Below are 20756 nucleotides of genomic sequence, written 5' to 3'. Positions count from 1 at the left end.
GCAGCAGCAGGTACAAATGGAGGGTGGGATTGACGCATGCGCACTCGCGCTCCATCCCCTCCGCATCGCCCCCCCTGTCCTCCCTCCCTCCTTTCTCTTTTTCTGCAGCATCAGTACCACACTCCCTCCCTCCCCCACTCTCTCTCCCTCCCTCCCTCTCTCCCTCCCTCTCTCCCTCCCTCTCTCTCCTCTCTCCCTCCCTCCCTCCCTCCCCACTCTCTCTCCCTCCCTCCCTCCCTCCCTATTTTTCTCTCTCTCTCTCTATCTCTCTCTCGGTGGTGTTGCTGCCGGGCTGCTGCTGCTTTGCGCGCTGCGGGGCCACACTGCGACCGCACCGAGGAGGAAGAGGAAAGAGCCGCGTAACCGAAAGGGGGGCCAGGCTGAGCCAGAGCGGCGGAGAGGCACCATTAAATTAAAATAAATAAAAAAGAAGAAGAAGCAGCAGCAGCAGCAGCAGCAGTAGCAGCGGAGGGTCTGAACGCACCGGATAATAAAAACCAACCTCCTGTCGGCGGAGACGCGTCACCCCGCGCTGTTCCTCCCTCCATCCCTCTGTCCGCGAACGGGAAGTGAAGCAGAGGTGCAAAACGAAGAGGAGGACGAACAGAAAAAAAAAACCTTGTTGGGGAATCTCGGAGCGCAAAACGACGCCGGACACCTCCCCCCTCCCCCCCCGCATCAGGGCCGATTCTCCGTTTTCTAGAGGCCAGCTCGGCGCGGCGACACCATGAAGGACCGTACGGCGGAACTGCGAAGCGTAAGCTCAATTTTACCTCTTTATTCCCATCCATGTTGGCCTCCATGTTCCCTCCTCCTCCCCCTACCCTCTTCCTCTCTCTCTCTCTCTCTCTCTCTCTCTCTCTCTCTCTCTCTCTCTCTCTCTCTCCAATCCTCCTGCGGCCGCGGCAGCTGCACGGCCTCGCCACCTCTCTGGTTGATGAAAGCGGCTAAAAAGCCTCGTAGAGCCTGCTTGGTGTGCGCGGAGCGGCGCGGCTCACGCTGTGCATACAGAGTGCATGGGGCTGCAGATCTGGGGGTGGATGGAGCCTGAAAGGGGGGCTTTCCTCACACATTTGATAGGTTGTTCTCTCAGTAGTAGGCCTATCTAGTATGAGTGGATGCTCGGGGGCTCACTCAGGCTGGAGGTCACGTTCACAGCGGCACGTTCGTTTTATTCTCTTCTCCGCGTTTAGCAGGTGATGTGCGCGCGGCGGGTTTAGACGCAGAGGCCCTGCTCAGGTTTTTCTCTGCTCGTGCAGCGCTGCATGCATGATGGGTAAATGGGTTTAAAAAAGGAAAATAAACCCTCTACCATTAATGCTAAGGTGGCCGTGCACGTTCACGCACGCGAACCTGGTGACCTGATGGAGAACAGAATACAGTGATTTATTTTCTTCTTTTTTACTCAGAGGCCGCATCCCGCAGCCCGCGCGCCTCCTCCCTGATGGAGAGGCTCGTGAGGGTGGATGTGCGGCTGGGTGGAGGCATCACGGTGCGGGCGGAGCGGAGGATGCGGTTTTATCTGCTCCTTTTCCACGTGTCTCCTTTTCCGCTCTCTTTCACTGCCCCCCCCCCCCCCCCCCGCCTCACCCACACGGTGATAGTGAAAAGATGGGGGAGGGGGGGGGGGGTCTTCATTGTACCAAAGCCTCACCCATTTTATGACTGTGTGGCTCTGCATCGGGTGACTGGAGGCTTTGACGCGTGCGGTATGCGGGGCGACGCGGTGCGGTAGGGGACTTCTCCAAGCGAACAGCTGATGCAGGCAGTTTGGGCGGATTGTGGGGGGACTTTTTTTTTGGGAGGGAGGGGATGTGTAGGGGTGTCACATCAGCTGCTCAAACTCTGCAGCAGCTCCGCGCTTCCCGCCGCCACCACCCGGGTTCAACCGGGTTCGTGCTAGGCAGCGAAATACAGCATCTCTATAAATATATTTGTATTAATACCTCTATTTATATCTGTCAGTGCGCCCATTTAATACTACAGTGATTTATTGGAGATTTTCATGAATTAATTTCCATTTTATTACATTTTCTGCAGCTCCATTTTCCTCTCACGTCACGTCTCTGTTACAGATGAATTGTGGGAGATCAGCTGATCCAAAGCATCTAATATATGTGTGTGTGTGTGTTTGTGTGTGTGTGTGTGTGTGTGTGTGTGTGTCGAGGTAATTTGCATTAAAAAAGTGACAGGCTCAGCACCGCCTGGAGTTTACCGCACTGCTGTCCATCCATCCGTCCTCCATCCTTCTCCATCGCTCCTTACTTCCTCCATCTTCCCTTCATTCCCCCCACCTTTCTCCATCTTCCATTTGTTGCCTCATTCCTCTATCTTTCCTCACTCTCCATCCTCAATCTTTCTCCATCCCTCAATATTTACTATACTTTCTCCATATCCTTCATCCATCCTCCTATCCTCCATGTATCCTCCATGTATCCTCCATGTATCCTGCACATTTCTTTGCATCCCTTCATCTTTTTTTGCTCAATCTTTCTCCATCTTTTCTTTATCTTTCTCCATCATTTCATCTTACCTCCATATTTCTTCCATCCCTCCATCTTTCCTTCTTTTCTCATTCTTTTTTCATCTTTCACTATCTTTCTATTTCTATCCTTTCCGTCCTCCTTCTATCACTTCTTCTAACCATCTTCAATCTTTTTCTTTTCCTGCATGTCTCCATCCTCTACTCACTTTAACTTCACCTTTCCTCCATCACCTTATCAATCTTTACATTCCTTCTTCCTCACCTGTTGCATTTCTTTACAATTTACTCTAACTAATACTTATTTGCATTATCTGGCATTTAGTGTATAAAAAGTCACGTCTTTGGTCCAAACCCTATATAGACCAACTATGATAAATAAAGGTATCAAATCATCTCATTTAAGTAGCTGATAGAATATGTTTACAATTATGTGACTAAAATGACACATTTATCACCAAAATATGTGGCGATTTCATTAAAACAAACAAATGTGATGTTTTATTAATCCGTAGATTAGCCTGTTAAACCCCATGCCCCCACCCATGGGGGGCCAAACACAACAATATTCACGAAACTGTGTCTCAGGGCTTCTTAACATTTAACAACCTATTCATGTGTCCCACTTAACGGGAAGAGACTCAGCGAACTGACGATATGAACCATTTTTACTCAAACAAAACACAACTCTCACGCCAAGCGTCTGAATTAGCACTAAGCGAAAGAGTGCTAACGCACTTAGCACATAACTCACGTTAGCGATCTTTTATATTTCATCGGATCTGCACAAACTAGATATGAAAGCTGAGATTCCACAGATTCCAATGAGTATCATCACAGTGCGAACAAAACTCGCAGCAGCGAAGGCAAGCAAACACAACACACAACTTCACTTTAGGGCCAAAACGGCAAATACGTCTGGCCTTTGCTGTTTTCTGATCAAAGTTGTGTTCAATGGCATTAAAACGCATATAAACGCTGCTGTGTATGAGAGCTGTAACCCAGCTTCCGGTTTTGGGCATGCTGGCTGCGCATCACTCTCATTCACCAATGGTAATGTTTAGGTGGATTTAGGAACTTCCCCTCGATTCTATTGGCTCTAAAGGTCAAATTTAACTTGTTTTGCATCAATCTTGATACAGGGTACTTATTATATGTTATACTTTGGATCTCTAAAGCTTTTAGTCTACTATCCCATTTTATTTTTTTTTGGGACGGAAACTATAATTTAAATGTTTTTACTATGTTCAATCTGAATTTAGTTTAAAATAAAAACATCTATATTGATTCTGACTTTTCTACATCCAACTCACCTTGCTTTGAGAAAAAAGATTATTAATTTACCCCCTTTCAGAAGGGAAGAAAAACAGGCGTGGGGTTTAACAGGTTTGGTTGTAATATTTAGGTGTTTAACATTTCTTTAAAAGTTCTTGAATATACATTTGAATATGATATAAAACACGGACAAGCAGGACATATTTGAAAGGGCGAAAACAGCATTTTCTGAATTTATCATGAAAATGACTTCAACGATTAATGTTGTCAAAATAGTTGGAGGTTATTCTTCTGTCCCTTGATTAATGGTTGCAGCTCTAATTAAACTGTGACTCGCAAAGATGTAGACTAAAGAATCCTAGAGGGAGAAAAGAGGAAAAGGGAGACAAAAAGGAAGTAGTGAAAATGGAGGAGAGGAGGAAAGAAAGCTAAAACAAGAGATGGAAAGTGTTGTAGAGGAATGGAGGAATAAAGATGGAAACAAGAAGGGAGGGCGGACAAGGAATAAAAGAAGGGAGGGGAGGAAGGATGGAGCAAAAAGACGAAATAATGAATGGAGGACAGCATTTCTAGTTAGCTAAGATTGTAGAGCTGTAACATTTAAATGTAAACTCATGTAAAAATGTAATTTATTTTTTAAATGTAATATTTGTCTGCTTATTTTCAAACTGAAACGGAGAATTGAATGTATTATGCCTTCAGATTTGACATAACTGTATTAGGTTAGTTGAAGGCAATAATATTAAGTTCAAATACAAAAGAAGTTCAAATGTTTTGACATTTGTTGACATAATACATTTATTTCAAGTCAACATTTCAGTTTTTTCAACGTGGCAGTGATTGAGTGTCATTGGGTCAAAACAAGACATTATAAAATATCATGAAGTGTATTCTGATGTTTTATGGACCAAATATGCTGCAAAGATTAGTTGACATAACAAATTTGAACTATTTCCATGATTAAGTAACATTCAAACATTGACATGTGCTGCTTTTCTCAGTTTTATATCAAAACACTGAATATCAAAACAAATTGCCATGGACTTTAAGAAACTGGCATTGACATTTGTCTTTGTCTTATCACATTGTATACATCAGAAATAATGTTTGAATGCAGCTCTAATTCAGCCACTTGCCAAATATGAGCGGCAGCCATGCACCTCTGTTACATTTTCTGTGCATTTAAGAAAAACACAACTTCTCTCGTAGTATTATCATAAAAAAAGTGTTCTGTGCTTTGCACTGAATAAACTGAATCATTGACTTTAGTGAAATATATTATATCAACAAATTCCACATCACTTTTTTCAGTGTGTCAAGGACATTTTTCTGCAGGAGTGTAGACCTCTTTTAATTTAAGGTGCCATGCCCACTGCACCTGGCGGGAGTGCGCACAGCGTAAAGCCAAAACTCAGACATTTCAATGATCTGTACGGCAACGTTAGGTTTGGAAACGGTATCATTTCCTTTTTGGCAGGCATGCTTAACACGGCATAACACCGGAGCCTCGCTGCGGGGAAACTTTGGCGCTGTTCCGAGTTTGTTCAAAATGACGGACTGCTTTCAGATGTTTCCGCCATTGTTAAAATAAATCCGTAATAGACGGAAGATATTCGCTTAACGCGACCACTGGCTGAAGCAGAGGGGATTATGGGATGCTACAATGATCTGTTTGGTATTTGGAGCCAAACACTTCAGTGACATGTTTTCTATCTGAAACCTATAATATATTGATGAAAAAGAGTAGACCTTTAAGCTGGGACTGGAGCTTGCTTATTCTTCTTCTGCAGTGCTTTAACGGCACACACTGGTTTCTATATACATTCAATTAATATTCACGTAACAGCGGAGTGTAGCCTCTCTCCTTCTTCCTTTGAGCCCTATGACTCCTCCTCCTGTCGGCCATGTTGGATCAGTGGAGTGTGATCCGGCTCCGTGCTGCAGCCGGTAACAGATGCTGCTGTATCATGCAGCGGCCGCTCTGAAACAATTCTCATTTATGTAATCGTCCACATCACAGACGCTGCCTGCTCTTCTTCTTCCTCTTCTTCCTCTTCTTCCTCTTCTTCCTCTTCTTCCTCTTTTTATTCTTCTTTATTGAACCTAATATTTGTATTTAAACTTAACCTAATAAAGTTATGGGAAATGTGTTGACGTCATACATTTAATCAGAGTCAATGTTTCAGTTTTTTCAGTGTTCTTCCTCTTCTTCTCACTTCTTCCTCCTCTTCCTCCTCTTCAGTTTCACCTTTTCCTCCTCCTTACTTCTTCATACTCCCTCTCTTCTTTTCCTTATCTTAAGCTACTTCATCTTCTGCCTCTTCCTCCTCTTCCTCCTTTCCCACTGATTTCTTTTTTGTCCTATTTTCTCATCCTACTCTTCTCTCTCCTCCCTTTCTTCTTCTTCATCTACCATTTCCTGGTTCCTCTTTTTCTTCCTCCCATCCTCTCTCCCATTCTTTGACCGTTCCCTACTCTTTGACCTTGTCTTCCTCCTTCTCCTGATCTTTTTCATATTCCCCTTTCTCATCTTCTTCCTCTTCTTCATTTTGCCTCCTCTCTTGAACAGCTTTAGAAATAATGCAAAAATACAGTCTGCTGTCCATGATTGAGTTGGAATCAAAAATGGGGCCCGATTCCCTGAAATGAGTCAGCATTATGAGTGCTAACACGCTAAAGTGAGTCAGCATTTTTCATGTGAGAAGAGAACATTGAAAGAATGATAAAGCTGTTCTTTCTTAAATGCTTTTGGTTGGTGGTATTGTTTGGATTAATGAAATAGATTATTTTGTACATTCGTTTTTTGGTGTATAAAAAAAAAAATAATGTCCATCCTATTTTCTCAAAGTCAAAGGTGATGTCTTTAAATGTCCAAACGTTTTCAACGTATTATGATATAAAACTGAAAAAAGAACCAAAATGTCAAGATTTGTGGGCCTGAAATGTCATATATATTTATGACAATTATGTCATGAAATATTCCCAATATTTGATAATCTAAACATCGTAACATCAGACTGTTTTGGCCTAAAATGAAACGTGATTTCCAGCAAAAATATATCTTCGGCTGTGTACAAGACTTTTTATCATTATGTGAATACAGAAAATGTAAATGTTTTTTGTTAAATGCTCTGAAAATTGTACAGAGTTTGGTTGGTAAATTTGACATCTAAAATCCTGACTAAAGTTGCGCAGAAATTCCAAGGCCTATGTATATTCTGAAAGATTAAACATTTGCTTCATGTGTTCAAAAGCAGCTGTGTGTGTGTGTGTGTGTGTGTGTGTGTGTGTGTGTGTGTGTGTGTGTGTGTGTGTGTGTGTGAGAGAGAGAGAGAGAGAGAGAGAGAGAGAGTGTGTGTGTGTGTGTGTGTGTGTGTGTGTGTGAGAGAGAGAGAGAGAGAGAGAGAGAGAGAGAGTGTGTGTGTGTGTGTGTGTGTGTGTGTGTGTGAGAGAGAGAGAGAGAGAGAGAGAGAGAGAGAGAGTGTGTGTGTGTGTGTGTGTGTGTGTGTGTGTGTGTGTGTGTGTGTGTGTGTGTGTGTGTGTGGCACCATATCCCATTTCAGTGTCATTGATTATGACAGAGGGTGGGAGGGTAAGCTGGGACATGATTCACCCTCAGAGGTTTCATATGGATTATTTTTATGAAACTGTCACTGAAAACACACACACACACACACACACACACACACACACACACACACACACACACACACACACACACACACACACACACACACACACACACACACACACACACACACACACACAAACTAATAATCCAGGAAATAGCCGATTAAGCCCCAATTTAAATAAGCATTATTTTCAGCAAGTCAGATCATGTTGTTTCGCTTTCGAGAACTTTAAAGAAAACCTTTTTTTTAGTCCTGTTATGGCACCACTGTATTTTTGCACTATTTGACTGCACTGTTTAAGTTAGGTATATTGTATGTTGTGTTGATGGAGGGATATGGGACTTCAGATTTTCATTGCCAAAACTACGCTGTAGCTATTCTGCAGATGACAATAAAGCCTTTGAATGTTGAATCGTGAATCCTACTAGCTAGTATAGTTTTCATGAAGGGAGATATTAGCTATAGACACCAAAAACCATAAACATGTTTTTTTTGTAAAGTTGGGCTTTGTAACACGGTGTGTGACTTCCTTCTACAGAGCCATGTGTGTGTGGGGGGGGGGGGGGGGGGCGCCAGCTAAAATCTCACCATAGGGCATCAAATTGGCTAAAACCGGCTCTGCTTTCATGTCAAGTGATACCTTGCGTGGTGAGCGAACCATTTAGTGGCCATTAGAGGAACTGCAGTTGTTTGTACTTGTGAAACATATAGGTTTTCAAAGGTGGTTCAATGATTTACAGACTATGTAACTATTCTTCTTTGTCAAAATACCTTTAATGTTCATTTTTATTTCTAAATATAAAACGCACTGATTAAATAGTGTGTCTTTAATAAGATAGTCCAAAACAGACACATGAGCAGCAAACAAAGGATGGTGTTTGGTTTATCTGCTGGCGGTACCAGGTGGGTGAGGTCTGTTTGTTTTAGTGTTTGTTTGACTTTATCTACACTGAACACACGCACGCACGCACGCACGCACGCACGCACGCACGCACGCACGCACGCACGCACGCACGCACGCACGCACGCACGCATGCATACACACACACACACACACACACACACACACACACACACACACACACACACACACACACACCACACACACACACACACCACACACACACACACACACAGTCATCTCTCTAGTAATGACTTGCTTAAGGGCACCTTGACTGCAGCAGTTCCTGCTGTGTGACCCTTTCAAATTAAAGTTACCCCTAGCTGTTGCAGTATTATGTTTTATTATTTGTTGACCCTTTCAAATGACTGTTAAACCAAGCTATAGTGGGTTGACACTTCCTGCTGTCTCCCTTTCAAATTAAAGTTCCACTGAAGAAAGGAGATTTAGCAAACCTTTTTTTTTTATTTCCCACTCCTGAATTTCTTTAACTTTCATTTAATTTTTTGCTCAGATTATAAAATAAAAGTAATTTCACAAAGTGTTGATTTGAATCTTTATATAAATGTGCGCATTTACTTTATGGCCGCTGCTAAGTTACTTATTGCAAACTGTATTATATATTTTGTTGCACTCTTTATGGACGTTAGATTTCTATGTAGAAGATGTGTTTTTATAGATTTAATTTGTTTTTTAGCTGTTCTCACAATGAAACCAAAAGATATCTAGCATCTCCTCCGATTTCTTCGTGCATGGCATTGTGTCCAAGCGCAGCAAACTCAGAAATGGTATTTAGTCTGCATTCTGATCAATATACTTAAATAAAGATAAGATATGAGAGAATAAGTGAAGGAGGAACTAACATCCTGCAGTTTGTTAGTGAATTGTCATACAAATAACAGTGTTTCCCATACATCGACATACAAATCCCACAGATCCTCAACTCCGGTGTGTCTTACTCTTTAGGGCGAGACATGGCAGGCAAAAACATCGTTTTTCATGCACTGGTCAATTTTGATATGTTGTGCTATATTGATTCCATAACATGTTTTCTTTCAGGCTTTTGGAAGGAACATTTACAAAATACACATTTAGGTGTTTATTTTACTATAGTTTGTCTATTTGTGTCTGTAGATTTCTCCTAAATTCACCAAAAGTTAGCATTCTAACGTAACATAAAGTATCGCGACCGCTGTTTGCACCATGTAATCAGAGGTATCCTTCGAAAGCTCCGTCTCTCATTTCCTTTGTATCAGCAACCAATCGTGAAAGTACAAAGAGACGTTCACAGAGAAGACGACAACAATTGTCACTTGCACGAAGCAAGGTTATACAAAAAACAAATGACCCTTACCATGAAATACCTTCACGGAGTGCGTCGATGCGCAAGCTGTCATCCAGAGAACAGGAGGGTTTAGGTAGCGCCACACAGCAATCTTTAAAGGTCGTTTTCTCAAAATGAGTTTTTTCTCATGTTCCTGAGTGAGAAATGTCAACTGCAGTAGCACTTACATACACCATCCCTTCTATAAAAACTTTAGATTCTAATATGACTACAAAATGAAACAAGAATTTCGAACCTGACTTTATCCAATGTTCAGAATTGTGTTCCTGAAAGTATTAAAATATGCGCATATTTAATGAGATTATGTCTCATTTGTATGGGGGGGGGGGGGGGGGGGGGTGCGGTGCCCCTACAAATAGAATCAAATGATATGGGTAACACTGGATAATTATAATAATAAAATATTTTATTTTTATTATTTTATTTTGAATCATCTTGCAGATCTCGCGACCCCCCGGGTTGATTAAATACTCCAAATTGGTGCAGTGGCGCTATCTATCTATCGATTAGATTTATGATTAGAAAATTATAAAAGTAGGGTAGACATGTGGATATTATCCGGCTGAACAAAACGTGCATTTATCAGGTTAGTTTTCCACTGACCTTATTTCGAGCTATATTCCAAAATCCTATGGAGAAATCCCATTGCTTTTTTGTCGAGGGAACGCGAGCGCAGCTTACTTCCGGGTTTTAGGACGTGTCACTGCAACACTAAGTTGATGCGATTTGATTAGATTGTGAGGCAAGGGAAGCCAGCTGCCTCTGGCTTCCCTTGGCATGGCTCTGACTAATCACAGGTTGGCAGGGGCATGACATGAGCCTTGTCTGATTGGTCAATCCCTCAATTTTTTTTCACCAAGAGAAGCCAATTTCGGCTGGCCTCCTCTCGCAACAGTGAGTGCAATCTACTGTTTCACCATAACATCTAGAGGGGCGCTGTTTCACTCTTTGTAAAATACTCAATGAGAATGGGGGAGAGATCGTCCGACAGCAACACACAACAAAGAAGAAATTCCGAAACTAAACGAAGTGTTTTTATTTATTTATTAAAATTATAACTACAATCAGAAAAAACAGCCTCCAGGAGAAAACGCCACTGCCTCTAAACATGGTTAATGTACATTAATACTGCTTGAACACTGCTATGGGCTTGATGCTAACCATAGCTAGCTTATCAGTGCGTGTGTGTGTGCGTGTGTGTGTGTGTGTGTGTGTGTGTGTGTGTGTGTGTGTGTGTGTGTGTGTGTGTGTGTGTGTGTGTGTGTGTGTGTGTGTGTGTGTGTGTGTGTGTGTGCCAGTGGCCATCCTTTAGCCGAATCAAGGGCAAACCCACGGTTACTGCTGGCAATCTGGAGGTCACTTTCGCATCCTGAAATTATTCTCTGCAGTGTTTTAGGGCTGTGTGTATATATACAGAGCTGCAAAATGAGATTTTAGCCATTAGCATGTCCCTGGTTTCCCTTTTTCAATTGGGGAAATTGAGGATTATAGCAGAAAATAAACTCAAACAAGTGTTCATGGACGCTTTGTTCAGCAGGAATATTAGCAAATATTAACACAGCTTTTATATTTTTTTCAGGTAAAAGCTAACATTAGCCTATAAAGGAACTACAGTGAGGTCACATGACACTTGACGTCACCACTGCTAAGCTAAAGGTGGCAAATGCTTGTCGTGATGACATTTGGTAGTCTCATTAAGTCATTTGTTAGCAACTGCCGTTTTCGTGATACATAGAAGCTTCAAAATTCACTAGTGGGGTATTTTGATTGCCTTCGAGACGAGCGAACAGGAAGTGCTAAAATGCTAGGCTGTACTTGGTTATTACATTTACTATTACAAGTAAAGCATTGCCACCTGGCAATGTTGCCTTTTTCAATAATCCACATCGCACAACTTACTAGAAAAAAGCTATTGTAACTATTGTTAATTATAAGCAGGTGATTTAAAGCGAGGATATTAAGACATATCGGGTTTTTTTTGCTATAAAATATTAAACTCTTATACAATGCCAGCTCCAGTTGTTCTGGTGGAAGTAACACTTAAAACAGAAAAATAATATGTTATACATTACATTACATATAAGTTACTTTCCCAACACTGACTCTGCTGTTCACTGGGGTTGATCTTCCATAAATATTTTTGCTTTCTAGGTGAGATTCAGTTCATCAAGATCTGATTGCTGTAAAATTAGATCACCCATCCTCTTATTACTGTAGTATAGACACACACCTACCGGTATGTCTACACTTGTGAGGGCCCTGTGGTTGAAATACTGTGCATATACCCCTGTCCATAAACTAAAACCATAAGATTTAACCTTCAGCCCTGTGAATAATTGAGGACTAAATGTTGATTTAAAGTTGTTTTTTAAGGTGCTGTTTACACAGGAACGAAACGGGTTGTTCTCTTTCGTATAGATCGTTCGTTCACATGAGGCCGTAACAGAACCGCGGAAACGGACCCCTAAAACGATAATGGGTCCCAAGGAGGATAGATCTGCAGACGGAACGCTCTGGGGGGCCAAGCGGCTCCGTGTGTACGTCCTATACGATCATTTCCTGATAACGATGAAGCCAGAGCCCCGCCTCTCCCCACCTCTGCTTCTCACTGCTGTAGCATGGTCAGTAGCTACTGTCAGTAGCTACAGCTACTGACAGTAGCTACAGCTACTGATACTGACCATGCTACAGATGTTAGTGCAAAATCTACAGCTCTTCTACCACAACCATCAGCAACAAGTGGACATGGAGAACTACATGAACTACATGTTGCTAAATCCACCGCGGAGATTAAACAGAAGGGCAACCAGGCAACCATGGGGGTCTTCTTTGCTGCTTTTGGTGTATTTTGTGGCGGAATTACAGCGCCACTTACAGGCCTGGTATATGTACTACAGCGTCTCCAGCGGCTCGAGTGGTCTTGTGTGAAGGGACACGTTTATTGAGCCATATCCGTGTGAACGGAAGACTTTTTTGATATCGAATTTGGTTCGTTTGCGTTTCGTTTGCGTTCCCGTATAAATGGAATCTAAGGCAGCTTTCCCCAACAAGGCAATTCAAAGTGCATCACATAAGGTAGTAACAGTGTAAATAAAACAAAAGGTTATACATTTTTAGATATGTCCAATATTTCAAATGTCCTCACTGAAATGTCGAACTAAGCAAATATGTCCTTACTATAAACAAAGTTTCAAAAGTCACACACCTTTAATAATACATTTCTTATAAAAGCTGTTTCTACCTTTCAGAAATATCCTTATTTTTGTGAAAATGCATTCAATTTAAATGTTATGTCATTTGTATTTTCTGGTCTTAAGAAGAGCCTCCCAGCCTAAGTATTTGGCAAAATTATGATTGTATAATAGTAAAAAGAAACAACTTGAATCTTGAATTCGTAAAAAAAATCCTAGCATGTCTAGAAACTGGTCCTCACGAAGACAGATAGACAAAAAAAGCGCACACACACCCTCCTCCTACATAGTATTGAACCTGCAGTATCTGCTGAGTGAAGACAATCCTGTGTGTGTGTGTGCACGTGTGTGTGTGTGTGTGTGTGTGTGTGTGTGTGTGTGTGTGTGTGTGTGTGTGTGTGTGTGTGTGTGTGTGTGTGTGTGTGTGTGTGTGTGTGTGTGTGGGCAGACTGGTCATGTGATTTATGGCAGCATCTCCATTTAATGGCCCTGAAATCGTCCCAGCCCACTTGGGTGTGTGTGTGTGTGTGCTCATGCATTATAGATGTACCCTTCCCCCCCTCTACATCTTAGCGAGTAGCCTCGTAACAAACAGCAAACCTCCTCCTCTTCTTCTCTTCCTCTGCAGCGGATTTATTTTATTTATTCATACATTTGAATATTAATTAATCTGTTCAACCAATCAGAGAGCAGCTTGTTTTAATCAAAGCCATTTTGTTAATCCTTTTTTTTTTGGTTGATCCTCGTGTCTGCTTTCAGAGGATGGCGAGGCCGTGATGTGATGATGATGTTTCAGGTCTGATAGGAAAACATGCCGGTGTCCTCTGAGTCATGCAGCAAGCAAAGGGTCATCTTAGATTGAACAGCATTAAGATCCTTTTTGTTGACCTTCATGAATGTTCTCCGTTTGCTGACAAGAAAATCTCACCTTTATCACTGAGCTGTTTATACATGTCAAAAGAAATGATATTTTGTTTGACAGTTTCTCTCAGTGGCTTATGTATATTTCTCAGGATTTGGCACATTCACAGAAATGATTATGTTGCTTTTAGTCAGATTTTGTTTTTCTTTAAGACAGTTTTTGTCGATAGTTTTGTTACATTTCATAGATCAGAATTAAAATGAAGCCTTCACATCATCTAGTCACTTGTATCTTAAAAGCAATTCCTCATTAGTTGATGAGTTCTTTTGGTACATTCATGCAAATGATTGTGTATCTATCTGGATTCTCAATGTTGCTTAAAATGTTCCTAAACCGCAAAAACCGCGTGCATAATGTTGCATTGATTAAGGTTTATGTTCTGGCTCTACCTTTTTAAATAGTTACAATTTTGTTTTTGAGATATCAGTTCTCAGTTTGATAGATGGCTCTAAAAACTACATTTCCCATGAGCCTCGTCAATTGCTTAATTTGTGTCATTGATGTTTCTGAATTCATCCAGAACCTACAAATGTTTTAGTTTAAGATCCAGCTGAAAAGACAGCAGAATGTGGAGCTCTGTGATTGGCTGTTTGTTGGTGAAATTAGTGATGTTATTTCCACAGCTTTCTTTTAATGAAAGAACATGATGTTTTTGATTCTGGTTTTGTTTTATTTTTGGTCAGATAATTCTACAAGGAGAATTTTTTAAAGACAGAAAACAACATGTTATAATCAACAAAAAGGTTAAAAAGATCAACTAAAATGAAATAAAACGGACAAAATAGGATAATGATTTTTACGGATGCTCTCAATTGACTCAAACAAGAAATAGTAATTGAAGGTAAAACATTAGATTTGAATAATCTACATATTTGTATTCTGATCTTGCGGTGTCTTCTTGTGAATTTGTACTTGTTTATCAGCCCACTCAGCGTTTGTCCTTAAGAAAATATATTTTAATAATTCAATCTAGATTTGGGAAGATTCATATTTGTGAAGATGGTTATTATGGTGTGTTGATATAAAGTCAGTTTCATATCAAATCATAAAGTATATTGTAAAATCAAACCAATGTTAGATTTGATTGACTTTAAAAAAAGAAACAAATTCTTTAGAAAAATAAATAATCAAATGAACCCTTCCAAAATGTGCAATTAAATAATGAATGCATTTTTGGGTAAATTGCATTATTTGTATGGCTCTCATATGGAGATAGTGTTTTGTGTCTTGCTCATGGGCGTCTGGGCAGCACAGAGAGCAGTTTGCAGGTTTTAAACACTGCTGTGTATAAGATCCAGTAGAGGGAATGCAGTATATATAGTCCTGGGCCAAAGTCATTACAGGCCGTTATTGAATTGAATTAAGGCATTAAAGGCTGCTAGATCGCTGAAATAAGAAGCAGAAAACTCTGCCTCACCTCCCTCACCGGACTGTGCCCTTCCTTTAAATAGATTCCTGCATGCTAATGCCTGACAGGAAGCCAGCGGCGTGCTGACATTACCTCACACTCAGATGTTCAAGGAAAAACATGACGAGGCTTGAGTCTGTTGGGCGACAAGACTGGAAGAAATATTCAGATGCATCAAAGTCAGCTTTATTGTCAACATTTCTACATGTGTTAAAGCATATTCAAATATTTTTTATAACAAATTTGAAATAACCAAACATTTGAAATAACCAAAAAGCAAAAGGTAATTCAATTCTGATTTGTGATACCTAATTTGATTTGGACTTGACTTCAGAATCAGAAACAGGTTTATTACCAGGTAGGTTTACACGTACGAGGAATTTGACTTGGTGTCATGGTGCATAAAAACAAGAATTAAAAACACAGGAAGAGAACTAGAAAAATATTAAAAATAATCAAAAATATATAGTAAAATATAACAGTATTTACATTGCAATGGAATGAAATAGAGGATTAGCGGATTTATTGCAAATAACCCAAGACTTGTAAGACCGTATGACTTCTTTGAAATTACTTGATAGTTGCCTAATGACATGGACTCATTGTCAAATGGTTTGAAACAAGGCCTCTATTTTGAAACTTGACTTGGGTCATTTAAATAACATGAGCACTGACTTGGATTTGTTTCAAGTAACTCAAGACTGCTGTAGAATTGTTTGAGAACCTTGGCTAGAGACTAAACATTTACTTGTTTTGAATTACTTAAACTTGCCTCCGAATGAATCAGTAATAGAGATGGACCTTAACTTAAAATCAAGTTAGACTTGTGGTTATTTTCCAATGACTTGATGCGTGCCAGTAGATTTCGACTGAGTTTAAGACTTGTACCTGTTTCAAGACTGCACTTGCGCTTGTTTGAAAGACTCAATATCTGACTTGAATTTATGACAACATTCCTGAAGACTGCAGTGAGATTTATTTTGGATGATTTAGTGCTAGCTAAATGACTTTTACTATTCTATTGGCTAAAAACTTCACTTAAAAGTGTTTCAATTACTTGAAGCCAGACTAGTATTGTTGCAAGAGACTTGAAATTCCAGTCGAACGTTTTTTGGATGACTTTTCCTTGTTTTTAAATAGCTTGAGGCCTGGAATTCTTGACTTGGACCTGTTAGTACGCCGTGTCCTTTGTATACACATATATTTAATCTGTAGGGACTTGTTATAAATGACTTGTTTGGATTACGTCGCTTTTGCCCAATGACTCATGGTAGATGGTTTGAAACTTGAGAACTTTTGCCCAATGACTCATGGTAGATGGTTTGAAACTTGAGAACTTTTGCCCAATGACTCATGGTAGATGGTTTGAATCTTGAGAACTTTTGCCCAATGACTCATGGTAGATGGTTTGAATCTTGAGAACTTTTGCCCAATGACTCATGGTAGATGGTTTGAATCTTGAGAACTTTTGCCCAATGACTCATGGTAGATGGTTTGAATCTTGAGAACTTTTGCCCAATGACTCGGTAGATGGTTTGAAACTTGAGAACTTTTGCCCAATGACTCGGTAGATGGTTTGAAACTTGAGAACTTTTGCCCAATGACTCATGGTAGATGGTTTGAAACTTGAGAACTTTTGCCCAATGACTCGGTAGATGGTTTGAATCTTGAGAACTTTTGCCCAATGACTCGGTAGATGGTTTGAATCTTGAGAACTTTTGCCCAATGACTCGGTAGATGGTTTGAAACTTGAGAACTTTTGCCCAATGACTCATGGTAGATGGTTTGAAACTTGAGAACTTTTGCCCAATGACTCATGGTAGATGGTTTGAAACTTGAGAACTTTTGCCCAATGACTCGGTAGATGGTTTGAAACTTGAGAACTTTTGCCCAATGACTCATGGTAGATGGTTTGAAACTTGAGAACTGTTGCCCAATGACTCATGGTAGATGGTTTGAAACTTGAGAACTGTTGCCCAATGACTCATGGTAGATGGTTTGAAACTTGAGAACTTTTTTTTCGAAATAATTAGGCTCATTTAGAAATGATTTGAAACCTTGGTGCAAATTATTCAATACTGACTTGTTTTTATTAACTACGACTTGGAATTGTTTTGCATTTGTTTGAACATGGCCTTTACTTGATGAAAATGACTTGATGCAGTGCTTACCAAATAATTATGACTTGTTTTAAAATTGCTTGAGCCTTGACTTTGTTTCTAGACTTGTCTTGGACCTGTTTATAAGTCTTTTTTAATACAACTTGAATATTGACTTTGTATTGTTTTACAGTTTGATCTACCTTCTGTGACATAACACTTAGCTTGAATGACTTCTTATGATTCACACGTTTTAATTGACTCTAAGTTGTGTTTTTAATGATTCGATTCTGGACTTAAACTAGTTTTGAATTGCTTGGACATTTCATTAAAACCAGATTTGGAATTTAACTTGAGACATGACTTGTTCTTGCAAATGACTTGATACTGTAGTATGATCAGCTTTTCAACTGGCTTTGACTCGTTTAAAAAATGTCTTGAGACTTTGCCCTGATTCAAGAGTTGACCTGAACTTGTTAATACGTTTTGTTTTGCATTACATGGATTCGCCTCAAATAATCAAAACTAAAGTTAGGCTTAAACTCTAGAATTAGACTTAGTTACAAATGACTCAAGACTGCAGTAGGACTCATCTTCAAATGGCTAGAGACTTGGCCTTAATTCAAGACATGACTTGGGCTAATTTGAAAGTCCAAGACTTTTTTCAAATAACTAAAATCATGCCTAGAACTTGTTTTGGATTTGGAGTACAATTAAATGAAATGTACACACTTCTCTTGTTTGACTTGGACTTAACACTTGACTTTGACTTGATTTGACTTCCACTTGAATACATGAACTTGCTACTTCACAAGGCTTTTTTTCTTCTAATAATTAGAGAATTGAGTCGGATGTGTTTTTCAAAAGATTGTAGGCATGACTTGGACTTCTTTTAAACAACTGGAGAAACTTCTCAGCTCCAAATGAATTAATCTCTAGCAACTGCCACTGAGGCTCATGGGAACTGCAGTTCTTGGATATATAACTACAAAATTGATTTTGAATCCCAAATATCAAAAACTAAAAACTGCTTTATTTTTTCTGGTCAAATTTAGCTCACTATTTAATTGTGAATCATCGCCTCTTCACATATTTTTGGGGACGCAAACCCGAAAGCTGAAATGAAGAATAACTTTATAGAAATAATATGGATGTCATATAATGGCATCAGTATTACACATGTTTTATAACCAGTTAAACCTTAAAGGGATTTATACTCATGAAATCAGATCTGTGTCACATACATAGTTAAGAAACTGATTTGGGTCACTATAACATGCAACCTTGAAAATACAGACAGACAGACACACGCACACGCACACACACACACACACACACACACACACACACACACACACACACACACACACACACACACACACACACACACACACACACACACACACACACACACACACACACACACACACACACACACACACACACAAACCCGGGGGAACAGGAAGTGGATCAGGATGGCTGAATGTTACAGGTAACACCGTAAATTGATCCTGAAGGACGTTTGGTTTTATTAACACTTCCTTGTTTCTTTTCCACTAATGAGTCTCAAAGTGAGTTTATAGGCCATTATATTTTATATAAAGCTGAAATAATATCTTTTGGTGCTAAATATGAAAAACATCACAAAAAAGGACAGAGATCTGGATTTATAGTATATACATAATACATATAATAGTTGTTATATATATATATATATATTTCTATCTCTGCTTTTATCTAAAACTACAACTCAATATCTCTTACTGGTAATAAAATAAGAAGTTATAAAAACAATTATAAAAGAAAAAAACAGCCTGGTGAAAAAAAATCAAGTTATAGGATAAAATGGGCATATATTATTTTCCATTTGCTTTTGTAAAATGCATGCTGCAATAAGAGATCAGATCTTGAAGGTTATAATGAATTTCATTATTTTAGACATTTATTTATTTTTAACAGCTCTTACTGTAACAGTTTTTACAATATTTCTATATCTTTTTGTTTACCTTTAGGCTACTCTTAAAGGGTGTATGTATGCAACATTTTACAATATGATAAGATAAAATAACAAAGCATCAACAGAATAGAAGAACAACATGGAAAAAAGGAAAAGAAAATCAATCTATGTATATTTTTCCTGGATAAGATATTCCGTTGTTTCTGCAGTGTCTGAGCCGGTATAAATGGGACGCTGCAGGGTCTCGGTGGATGGATGTGAGCAGACAGCTGCAGACTGATGGCGAGGTCACGTCAAAGACTCGCCGTCTCTCCGTCTCGCCTCAAAGTTTTTCAATCTCCAACACACAGAGAATGACTTTCACTTTTCTGGGATTAATTACTTATTGAAAAAACGTATTACTCCAGCACACACACAGGCAGAACCTCACACAGAAATATTAATTAAAATCTAAGGAATAATATTAATCTCCGTTTTAAAATGAGGTATTTGCAGGACGAGAACAAACAAAACAAATGTTCCCATCCACATTTGTTTTCTACTTTTATGTCTTCCCTCCAATATTTTCTGTGCATTTCTTCCTCCAGTATAATATATGATATTATTAATGTTGTTTTATTGTCCTCACTACACCACCAGGACAATAGTACTTTCAAAATATTAAATCTAAGAATCTGATCATATTTGTATGTATTCTGCAACAAACTGTAGATAAAAGAACACATTTGTTGTTAAAAAAATTATCTTTTAATAATATTTCATTAAAAGGAACTCTCAGCTGCAACATCAAAGTCATGAACACATAATGCATCAATAACAATAATAAAATATGTTATTCTGCAGAATAATTACTCTGTTAGACATTTTAATGTGTCCAATAATTGTTTTTTTAACCAAATATTTTCAGATTTCATGATAATCGCCTAAATGTTTTTAGATCTTTTCTCAGCTCTGTTTTGGTTAAGTCATTGTACATTTAACTGAGCATAAAGAGTAGATTAGAACTGTGGTTTGGTGCATTTATATATCATTTTTTAGATCATGTTAAATGTTTATCATTTAAGGTATTTATGCTGAAGTTTATGTTAAATGCACTGAATGCATGCGAGCAGTTTATTTTGTGGTTTAATAGTACATTTGAGTGTTTTTGGGGTATCCCTTTCCTGTGGTGTGTTATATACGTTTTTGTTTGCTTGAAACGCCTCCATTGGACTCCTTTGTGTACTTTCTGAAGAGAGTGACATCATTTTGTAAAACTTGCACTTCTATTGGCTAGCGCTCCAATACATTGTACGTGATAGGCTAAGCGGCGGGACATCTCTAAGCAATTGACCAATCACAACAGAGCCGGCCAGCTAACCAATCAGAGCAGACTGGGCTCTGGTTTCAGACAGAGGGTGAAAAGAGGTGCTGCAGCACAGACAGTATGAGAAAAATAAAGAGCTTTTTGAACGTTAAAGCATGGAGACATGTCCCAGTAGAGCAGTGGTTCCCAAACTTTTTCTGTCAGGCCCCCCCCTTTGGAGAAAAAAAAAAGTCGGGTC

At 39.5% G+C, this 20756-nt stretch overlaps 1 protein-coding gene across 1 annotated transcript in view; it reads left to right on the top strand.

The window, feature by feature from the left end:
• The first annotated feature begins 254 nt into the window (after positions 1–254).
• The window catches only part of stx1b (syntaxin 1B), an 83155-nt gene continuing 62653 nt past the window's right edge, over positions 255–20756 (top strand). The window contains 1 exon segment of the mRNA XM_034233996.1: positions 255–757. Coding sequence (XP_034089887.1) covers positions 728–757 — 30 coding nt within the window. The 5' untranslated portion in view covers positions 255–727.

Source organism: Gymnodraco acuticeps, unplaced genomic scaffold, assembly GCF_902827175.1.
Source record: "Gymnodraco acuticeps unplaced genomic scaffold, fGymAcu1.1, whole genome shotgun sequence".
Lineage (NCBI taxonomy): Eukaryota > Metazoa > Chordata > Actinopteri > Perciformes > Bathydraconidae > Gymnodraco > Gymnodraco acuticeps.
This window is presented reverse-complemented; position numbering and strand designations above follow the sequence as displayed.